The 11,917-nt window shown below is 33.6% G+C and overlaps 1 protein-coding gene across 1 annotated transcript; it reads left to right on the top strand.

Annotated features, from left to right (window-relative positions):
• Positions 1-956: 956 nt before the first annotated feature.
• NIA1 (nitrate reductase 1) lies at positions 957-5,888 on the top strand. The gene is made up of 4 exons (XM_020346587.3): positions 957-2,031; positions 2,120-2,260; positions 2,739-2,971; positions 4,297-5,888. Exons 1-4 carry the CDS (start codon positions 1,068-1,070, stop codon positions 5,611-5,613), a joined length of 2,655 nt encoding a protein of 884 aa, XP_020202176.2. The 5' UTR covers positions 957-1,067; the 3' UTR covers positions 5,614-5,888.
• The last annotated feature ends 6,029 nt before the right edge of the window (positions 5,889-11,917 follow it).

The following is an 11,917-nucleotide window of genomic DNA, read 5'->3' as shown; positions in this document are numbered from 1 at the left end:
TTATCTATTTTAATCCGATAACAAATAACTACACCATTAAAATTGTATTATTATCTGAGACTTAACATTAAATAAAAATATATAATAATGAATAATTAATAATATTATTAAATATTAATTGTACTTAAATGTTATTAAATATTAGTAACGGTTAATATTATAAATTTAATAGAGAAGTGACTAGAAGTGTATTTTAACAATTATTTTTCATGATTCTTATCATTGGGTTCTCCCGTAATCTACATACATCTCTCTCTTTTTTCTTTTTTAACACACATATATCTCTATTTGATGCATGAGAAAATCCAACTTTATTCATATAATATTTTTTTCATTAATTCTGTATATTCATTTTCTTTTGTAAAAAAACAATATTTCATTTTCTTTTCTGTTTCTTCTGTTCACAAATATCCTCGACTTATGAAAAATATCCAATCGTGTTTTTTTTATATCATAAAAAGTATGATTTTTAATTGAAATATATTGATGTTATAAATGTATTATTTATTATATATAATTAATTACCTTTATAATTACTACTTAAAAGTTACATCCAATAAGGTTTTTAAGAAACAAAAGTAAGAAACTTAATACAGTAACAGTATAAAAAGTTAAAATAAAACACTATTTATTTCAACTAATAATTTAAGTATATTTGTAAACATTAAAATATAAATAAATAAATAAAAAAACACTTTCATTTAACTATAAATTGTCATATATAAAAACTACTTTTAAAGTTATCTCTTGTTCATACTATAAATTTTTTTTTACGGTAATAATAATATATAGAAAGTAGACTTTTATAATTTCGTAATATAATTGGTGACTGACCGATAAAGTTTGTTTGTTTGGAGTGGGACACAATATAGTACACAGTCTTCCCTCACACAGTTTTGCTACGTCTCTTTCCCTCTTCCCCCCACCACGCCCCTATATAAACCCCCATTCCCTCATTCTTTCCCTCGCTCCAAAACCATCCAACCAACCTTCATGTTCCTCCAAACTACACACACATCTTAAACAAAACTCTTCTTCTTTAACTTCCATTTCCTTTCATCCCCTCAATGGCGGCTTCAGTCCACCAGCGTCCGTACGCCGCTCTCCAGCACGGCGTCGTTCGGGCCTTCAAGCCATCCCCGTCCCCGGACATGCCGCGTCCCAAGAAGCTACCCCAACCGCCGCCACTCTCCGATTCCTCGAGCGACGACGAAGACCACGCCGCCACCTTCAAGGACCTGATTCGTAACGCGGAAGTGGAAGCCTCCGTTTTGGACCCGCGCGACGACGGAACCTCCGACCACTGGATCGAACGGAACGCTTCCCTGTTCCGTTTAACGGGGAAGCACCCTTTCAACTCGGAGCCGCCCCTCCCCCGCCTCATGCACCACGGCTTCATCACCCCCGTCCCCCTCCACTACGTCCGCAACCACGGGCCCGTTCCCCGGGCCCGCTGGGAGGACTGGACCGTGGAGGTGACGGGCCTCGTCGCCCGGCCCACGCGCTTCACCATGGACCAGCTGCTCCGCGACTTCCCCAGCCGCGAGTTCCCCGCCACGCTCGTGTGCGCTGGGAACCGCCGCAAGGAACAGAACATGGTGAAACAGAGCATCGGCTTCAACTGGGGCGCCGCCGCCGTCTCCACTTCGGTGTGGCGGGGCGTACCGTTGCGTGCCCTGCTCAAGCGCTGCGGGATCTACTCCCGCACCAAGGGCGCGCTCCACGTGTGCTTCGAAGGCGCCGAGGATTTGCCAGGTGGCGGTGGCTCCAAGTACGGGACCAGTATCATGAGGGAGGTTGCACTCGATCCCTCCCGCGACATCATCCTCGCTTACATGCAAAACGGGGAGCGTTTGACGCCCGATCACGGTTTCCCCGTTAGGATGATTATACCCGGTTTTATTGGAGGCCGCATGATCAAGTGGTTGAAGCGCATCATTGTCACTACCCAACAATCTCAAAGTTATTACCATTACCAGGACAACAGGGTTCTACCTTCTCACGTGGATGCCGAACTTGCCAATGCAGAAGGTATTATTCAATATTCTATTTCTTATATTTTGCCCTTGCCATAGACGTTAATTAAATACTAATATTTTCTCTGTTTCAAATTTTTTAGCTTGGTGGTACAAGCCAGAGTATATTATCAACGAGCTTAACATAAACTCTGTCATAACCACACCCTGCCACGATGAGATCTTGCCCATCAACTCATGGACTACTCAGATACCTTATTTGCTCAGAGGTTACGCGTATTCTGGTCAGTTTTATGTCATTCCCACAAGAAACACGTATTTGTCTTTGTGGTTAAATATAGGAGGACTTTTTTTTATTTCCCAATATTTTTATTTAATTTCTACGAAAGCAGAAGGTTTAGATACGATAGTAATATTGAAAAAAGATACGAGAAGGGAAGCAGAAAAAAACGATGTTTTTTATAGGTCAATACATTAGAAAAGAACTTTTGTAAGACTGATACATATTAACTTTTATATGTATATGGTCTGGCAATAATTTTGATTTTGAGGGACTAGAAAAAATAGTTATTATTCATGAAATTGAAGAAATTTATAGTTGAGTAGAAAAAAGAAAACGTGGGAATGGAGTGTTGATTTGGTCAGATTTAGCGTAAGTAGTGATATGTTAGAGGGCGTAAGAGGTGTTGGAAGTTGCGGGATTGCGGTTTAGTGTTATTGTGATCCACTTGGAAGTGTATTTATTGGTGAGAGTGTGTGCAGGTGGTGGGAGAAAGGTAACACGTGTGGAAGTAACCCTGGACGGTGGTGAAACGTGGCAAGTGTGCACGCTGGACTGTCCGGAGAAACCCAACAAGTACGGAAAGTACTGGTGTTGGTGTTTCTGGTCCTTGGAGGTGGAGGTTTTGGACCTGCTTGGAGCCAAGGAGATTGCGGTGCGCGCTTGGGACGAGGCCCTCAACACCCAGCCTGAGAAGCTCATTTGGAATGTTATGGTGACTACTTCTCTCTCACTAACTTATAACTTACAACAACGCCTCTTATACCACTACTAACGACCATGGAGCGTTTATTTTAGGAAACTCATTTTTTTATGAGTGTAGATAGAGAAATGGATAAATAATATTCCATAAAAGTATTAAAGATTCTTTTTTTTATAACATTTCTAACTTTTTTATTTAAGTTATTTTAACTTTTAAAATATATTTATAAGAATAGAACATCATTTTTTATATTCTTAAAAATAATATTTTAAATTATATTATTTCTAAAAATATGGTTTCTCAGAATAAAATATTATTATATGAAACAAACGTCGTTAAGTACCATTCATAAAAAAAATTACTTACCCTCATCCTTTTAATTATAATTAAAGTTTGGTTAAAATAATCTATATTATTAATAAAAAGAATTGTCTCATTAAATTTTTTTATTTTTGAATAATTTTATACTTATAACTATCTTTTTATAAATTACAATTTTTTATAAATTTAATTTCATAACTGCTTGGATTTTTAATAGTTATTTTATTTTTAATAATCACTTATTATCATGTATTTTTTTATTTTATAAATAATTCACAAAATTATGAAGTGCCTTTTAGTAATTATGTATATTAAAAAGTAAATATCTGAAATTAGTTTTTGGCATATTAAAACTACTAAAAAAATATTACTTATGACTTTTATTTTTAAGATTGTGGATATAAAAATATATACAAACATTATTCAATATAATATAATGTGAAGAAAGAAAAATAAAAGAAATTGATTAAGAAAAATTAAAATAAAGATATCTAAAAGTCATTATTCAATAATAATATGATAAAAAGAAAAAGAAAAACATGAGTTTTTAATATGCTAAAGCTAAACTCTAAATATAATTTTCTTATTTATTTAATTTATATAATTAAGGTCACATCTTACTTCCATCTTACCAAACAAGCCGGGTATTTGCTGCTTTCGTTTTCCTCATCTTTCCGCCTCTCTCGTCCTTCCATTATCTGTCATGTTCCATCCATCTATTTATCATTCTCGCGTGTATATTGACCGCGACTTTGTTTGATAGATTCATGCACACTACCCACCTTTGGCACCGTTAAATTAGAGACAGCTGGAAATAAACTATTTCCCGTGCCTTGAAATCTAATCAAACTATTTATTACCCTGATTCAAGTGCCCAACTTGCCAAGACCTGATAATTAAACTCTAATCATAATTTGGGTTTTGTTGACACATGCATTTATTTTGTAATGAAAAGAAAAATTGTTAGAAATAAAAAAATACTTGTTACTAAGGTTTTTGCGTTTTACAATGTACAGGGCATGATGAACAACTGTTGGTTCAGAGTGAAAACGAATGTGTGCAAGGCCCACAAGGGTGAGATTGGAATAGTGTTCGAGCACCCCACCCAAGCAGGCAACCAATCTGGCGGCTGGATGGCCAAAGAAAAACACTTGGAGAAATCATCGGAGTCAAACCCAATCCTCAAGAAGAGTGTCTCCTCCCCATTCATGAACACAACCTCAAAAACCTATTCCATCTCCGAAGTCAGAAAGCACAACAGCCCCGACTCCGCTTGGATCATCGTCCACGGCCACGTCTACGACTGCACCCGCTTCCTCAAAGACCACCCCGGTGGCACCGACAGCATCCTCATCAACGCCGGCACCGACTGCACCGAGGAGTTCGAAGCCATCCACTCCGACAAAGCCAAGAAAATGCTCGAGGACTACCGGATCGGCGAGCTCATGACCACCGGTTACACCTCCGATTCTTCATCGCCAAACACCACCGTGCATGACGCCACCCATTTGGCCCCCATCAAGGAAGTCACACCGCAACGCAGCGTGGCCCTCACCCCACGGGAGAAAACCCCATGCAAGCTCCTCTCCAAAACATCCCTCTCCCACGACGTTAGGCTCTTCCGCTTCTCGTTACCCTCAGAGGACCAACTCCTGGGCTTGCCCGTAGGGAAGCACTTATTCCTATGCGCCACCGTGGACGAGAAGCTATGCATGCGAGCCTACACGCCAACAAGCAGCGTGGATGAAGTGGGGTACTTCGACCTCGTCGTCAAGGTTTACTTCAGAGGCGTGCACCCCAAGTTCCCCAACGGTGGCCTCATGTCTCAGCATTTGGACTCGCTTCCCATTGGCTCCGTCTTGGACGTGAAAGGCCCACTGGGCCACATAGAATACACCGGCAGAGGAAACTTCCTGGTTCATGGCAAACCAAGGTTTGCCACGAGGCTGGCCATGTTGGCTGGTGGCACCGGGATCACGCCCATTTACCAAGTGGCTCAAGCCATTCTGAAGGACCCAGAGGACCGCACCCAAATGCATGTGGTGTACGCGAACCGAACCCAGGATGATATATTGCTGAGGGAAGAGCTTGATGATTGGGCTCAGAAGCATGACAGGTTCAAGGTGTGGTACGTCGTACAAGAAAGCTTAAGAGAAGGGTGGGAATACAGTGTGGGGTTCATCACGGAAAGTATCCTGAGGGAGCATGTTCCGCACGCATCTCCTGATACCTTGGCGTTGACCTGTGGACCACCACCCATGATTCAGTTCGCAGTGCAGCCCAACTTGGAGAAGTTGGGCTACGACATCCAGAACAACTTGCTCGTGTTTTAGCCTTTTAGGGGACTCAACTACTAGGTTCTATGTGTATATATTCTATTATATTATATATAAATAATTCTATTGGAGTAGCTTCTTCGTTTCGACATTTTTTATGTTTCAATTTTTAAATAAATCAAAGTGTACATGGACAGCTAGCTACCTACTGGCTACTAGGTTTACTTTTCCCCGTCTTTAAGTTTTGATGTAGACAAGTAAGTCAATTGTTTTGACTACTTTTTGCATGTATAAAATAAAATAAAATGCAGTGTGCAACTCTCGCTTTTCAATTCTTTTTTTCTTTGGAATACTTTTCAATTTGTTTACTCTTCTATGAAAGGCATTACAGCGTATTGCCATTAATTTAAGCATGAATACGATGTTTAATTTGAATCAAATATATATAATACATACGGCGAGAACAATTTATGCACGACTCGTACCTTTCTTTGTTGTATTGTGTACTGTATGATATATGTACATAAAATATAAAATTAGAGTTGAAGATGAATATTGATGAAGACTTTAAAATATGAGAGAGAACAAACGGTTCCAAATAGTGACACTCTTTTTTTTTTTCCGAAGAGACCAAATAGTGTCATTGATCATTTGGTGATTAGAAAATTTTATATTATTATTATTATTGTTTGCATAGAATATTTAAAAGCTAATATATAGAAAATTTCTTACTTCGATCATACATATAAAATTTCTTAATTAATTTAAAATAATTTGACATATCATTCATATAGATTAAAATTATTATATAATATATTATACTGCTGAGAAATAGATGTATAAAACCTTTTGTTTAAAGCTCTCGATCTTTAGACTCAAAATCTTAGATGTGGATTGTATTTGTAAAAGGGACTCTAGTGCTAAAGTTAACAAACATTTAGAGTATTTTAGCATTTTATTGAAAGTTGTGTACCTTGTGAAAGTAAATTACAAGTGTATTTATAGGTAAAAGAATATTACCATTGGGAATATGGTTATTTAGAGTTTTTATTGTCTCATAACGGTTGAACATTACTCTTTCTCAGGATTAGTATTTAGTCAGGTTAAGCACTTCTCGACTCATTAAAGCACTATAATCAGGGCTAACAACATTTTGATCTCGAGACTTATTCGACACATATACATTTCAAAATATACTAAAATATAAATAATGTGATCACTTTCAAATTGTAGATCAATTTTAACAAAATCTGACATAAATATATAAGGTAATATGATGTTATAATTTAAGGGTTGAATCAATAAAATTCACTTAAAGTGTAAAGTTATTAAGTGATATAATAACTGATAAAAGTCACATCGGTGTCATTTAATCTCCCCCTCCACCCACGCACACAAATATATATATATATATATATATGAAGAGAGTTCAAACGACACTGGTGTAACTTTTACTAAGTGTTACACTGCTTAATAACTTTATATTAAATGTGAATTTTGAAAATTTAATCGTTAGATTGAAAGTTCATATCTCTTAGATCATATATGTCAAATTTTGTTAAAATTGAACAACAACTTGAAGATAATCAAAGTGTTTATATTTTAGTATATTTTAAAATGTGTATGTTACGTCAATTTTGTTTTATGAGAATGAAGTATCAAATCATCTTAGATTAATATAAAATTTGATATAAATAATCTAAGAGATATGAACTTTCAATCTAACGATTGAATTTTCAAAATTAACATTTAATATAAAGTTATTGAGCGATGTAACACTTAGTAAAATCTACAAATTCTTAAAAAAATATAAGAATCATATAATATCTCGTTATATAAATTTAAATTAATGTATAAAATATTTATATAATTATCTGTCATTTTAAATAATAAAAAAAACTTATTAAATATTTTGCAAACATTTAAAAAATTTGTAAACTTTATTTATATATCAAAAACTTTTAATTGAAAACTCTATATATATATATATATATATATATATATATATTCAAGATACTTGTTCAATATCAATTCGATGACTGTTTAAAATATCATGATTGTAATCTTCAAGAAAGCTGCCAATATAGAGTAATATTGATAATGCTACATTGGTTAAATACACACGTATGTGAGAGTATATATAAACATATATTGCCCCATTCATATGTACTTCAGTACTTACTCTAATATAGCCAACCATCAAATGTATTTGACAAAAACCAATTCTGTTTTATTGGCAATAAAATATTAATATCATATATGGTATCCCACATCACACATCTTAAAAATATCATCATTTTTTGTATTTTAAAAAATCAATAACGCTACATATGGCTATTTCTTTTTTTATTTATTTATAAATTTACATAAAACTATCAAATATGTAAACATGATAGTGCTAAATCAAATATTTTTTAAAGATATTTAAGATTTAGGATTTAAAGATATATATAAAAATTGTAATTATAAATAATATATAGTCACACATAATTTTAATGTTAATTTTAAATAAAATTTAATAATATATTTTATATTTTATTATATCTTATACCAATATTTTTTAGCAATACACTAATATATATATATATATATATATATATATATATATATATTATATATAAAGTATAAATAAAAATAATTTTTAATGATAAATATTGTATTATTCATTCATTATAACATGTGTGTGTTATTATATGATTTTTTTTATAGTGTATGAATTATGTTCCTAAAAAAAATGAGATATTAGTCTCGAGATATTGAGAGGAAGTACAAAATTGGGTGTGAATGGGGGCTGCAACTCTGCGTCAATGTAATGGATAGATATGCAAAAATGTTTGAGGAAAGGATGAAGTTCTGTATCTAATCAGCTGAAATATGATGTAAAAGAAGGGGATGATGAAAACAATGCACTATTCTGGTACTCCAATACATGGGTAGGAGGGAGTCCACTTTGTGAGTTACAACGAGGTCTATATAGGTGAAAACAATGCACTCTACTAATTTTGTTTTTTTAATTATGGGACAGAAGGAATATTTTGTCAATAGAAAATGGATTTGTTAAAGAAAGATTAACAGTAATTTTGTTAAAATATAACAGTAGATATGAATTTGGGCAGTGTAGGCCTTGCATATGGTGCGTTGATTAATTTGACGATGACGGAAGATGCATTGGGTGGAAGATAATAGAGATATATAGGACATGCGCCGCTTCACAGAAACCGTCAGTCACCCTTCAGATTTACATTAGGTCAAGGAAAGGGAAGTTGCGTGGTGTTTGGTGTGCGGAAAGGTCACCTTACCATACATGCATGTTCCAGTTTCCACGCACAACAACGCTGCCTCTCTTTCACTTCATACTTCGTCCTATTATTAAACACCCTCTGAGGCTCTGACCATGCCACTAGATACGACCTCCCTTATATATTAATCTTATACTAGTATTAATATAACTATCTATGTGCCTTTCTTACTTTTTAAAAAAGGAGCCAATCATCACACCTTCTTTCCTATCTAGGTTGCTTAATTTTTACTTAGTCGACAACAATGTTTCAACTTTATACGAAGTTTTTCTTTAATTTTTGTAGATTCTCCGCAAGATTTGTTTAAAGTGAGTTAAAAAGAACAGTAATTATTAATTTATTGTAAGATGAAAATATGCCCCCCACTGCGTTTGTTTAGTTCATGGATATATGCATATATTTTTTTATCAATAATATCGAGTGGTGGATATGGTCACTAGTGGAAAAATGAGTTACTACGTCTTTTCATTTACGTCGGAAACTAGCACACTCGACGTTGTAAAAATGTGGTGGCAATTCTGTAAATAATAGGAGTTACTTACGTCGGACAAAGATGGGTCTGACGTAAATGAGATAATTTACGTCGGACAGTAAAGCAGCTGACGTAAATTATCTCATTTACGTCGGACCCATCTTTGTCCGACGTAAATAACTCCTTAAATCATGGGCGCGCACTATGGATTTCAAATCGTAGCATTCTTCCTCATTTTCACGTTCTCCCGCGCGTTGTGGATTCTTCCTCATCCCTCCGCCTCCTCCTCAAATCGTGATTGTCTTCCTCATCTTCACGTTCTTCTATTTTTCTTCTTCGGAGTTACGTTGTTTCTTCTTCGCGTGTTGATGGAAATGGCTTAACCATACATCCATCTGTTTTTCTATGAGGTAGTGACCACTCCTTAACCGATGTTTGTGTTTTCTGGGATGTATTTTTCGTAATAATGTTTGTGCATTTCGTGTTTGTGAAGCTGCAGAAGTAAGTGACCACTGCCTGGGTTTATCCAGCAGAACGGGCCGTTCTGCAACGGGCCGTTCTGCTTGGAGAACGGCCTGTTCTGCTAGCAGAACGGCCCGTTCTCCATGGAGAACAGGCCGTTCTCCAAGAAGAACGGCCGTTCTTCAAGGAGAACGGGCCGTTCTCCAAGCAGAACAGCCCATTCTGCTTGCAGCGTTTTCTTTTTTTTTTTATTTAAATTTTTACGATTTTTTACGTTGGGCCTTTATGTGTCCGACGTAAATTTACGTCGGTTTTTGACCCGGCGTAAATTTTACATCTTCCGTAATGACGTTTGATTCTTTTCCGACGTAAATGGCTTTAAATGCCCAACGTAAAAGGGGTGTTTTGTACTAGTGGATGGAACGGGATAGCTAGTATTATATAGTAAGAATTAGAAAATTTCATAAAAGTTGGAAATGAGCTCCAAGGACGTTGGGAGGGAAGAGTCAATGATTAAAAAAACAAAAGCACATGCTTTTGTCCCTTTATGATGCCTTAGGAAAGCGGATTTAATAGTTTAAGAAAGTATTGTAAATCAACGTTTGTCTGATGTATTAGGCGGCTAGTTTCAACTTTAAAGGGAGAATAAAAGCGGAACCACAAACCTAGGCTAATTATGTAGTAGTAACTAACAATACCACGAGCGGTTTCAGGACGGAAAAAATAAATGAAAAGAAAGTAGAAATATTTCAAATAAGTTAATTAATGTAAATTTAACAAAAAGGTAGCAGTTATCACATTAAAATAATGCAGAAATGTCTGCTTCTGAGTTTCAATAAGATTTAGCTTAATTTATTCCAGCGAGTTTGTTGTTGGCTAACGACTTGTAGCTAGATACAATTAGTAGAAAAACGAAAAAAAGCATTTAAAGTTTTCAGTCTAAATGTAGTGTATTAATATCATATTGTTCACTGATTTTTTTTTGGAAAAAAATAGTAGACAGAGTGTAGCATCCAAAGTCACCATGAAAGACATAAATTAACGATGATAATTAAATATATTTTATTTAACAAGTATACGTATTTTATTTTAATGAACACTTAAATCATTATTATTATAGTTATAAAAAAGGGGAGTTAATATTATAATTTTTATTTTTTGTTTGACAAAAACAAATTTTTTAATATACATATCTTTATGTATTATGGAGGATCAAAGTCATGTTGATTCTTTATGGACATATTTGAGTGTCAATAATTTTTTAATTAATTGTTTTTATTAAATTTAGAATTTATAAACTGTCTTAATTCATACAACCTAAAATTAACTGAGGTGTATATTAAAATTAATTTATTAAAATATTTTGTGTGATTAATTATTATTATTATTATAATTATTGTGGTATAAATTTTTTTTTTAATAAAACAATGTTACAATGCTTTTCAAATATTTTTTATCAAAATATTGTAGTAGTATTTTAAATATTTATGATATGAATTTTATGTTCTTAATTTAGGAAAGAGCTTTAAAATAGTAAATTATATTCTTAAATCTTAGGATTATGAGAATGTCACGTTTAAATAATTTATTATCTATTAAATATTACTTGATTTTAAATAATTTATTTTTTTTATAGATTATAAAATTTTGATTCATAATTAATAAAATATTTTATTTTAAAAGATCTTGAGCCAATTGTCATAATTTATGTCTCAGTAAGTTATAAAGAAAAAAAATTGATATTTAGTCAACCTTTTTGTATTTAAAAAATTATCATGATTTTTAATACTCAATTTTGAATGATTATATATTTATTCTTTAAAATTTTAGAACAATCAAGTTGTCTAAACTTATGTCTTAAAGATTTTAAGAGTTAAAAAAAAATGACGTCCAATCAATTTTTTTATTTAAGATTTTACCGTGATTTTTGTTATATTATAAAACTTGCATCTTTGTTTGTGTTTAAAATTTTGAAAATTTCCTTTCTTATACCAACTCATATTTCAAGAAATATTAAAGATCAATAAAATAAAACATTTAAGTTTCTTGGTTATTAATTTCTTTACCCGAGTGAAATGATTTCACTGTGATTTGAAATATAACATTTATTAGTACAAATACAATATTA

This window comes from Cajanus cajan, chromosome 6, assembly GCF_000230855.2.
Source record: "Cajanus cajan strain Asha chromosome 6, NIPB_CcT2T_4, whole genome shotgun sequence".
NCBI lineage: Eukaryota > Viridiplantae > Streptophyta > Magnoliopsida > Fabales > Fabaceae > Cajanus > Cajanus cajan.
This window is presented reverse-complemented; position numbering and strand designations above follow the sequence as displayed.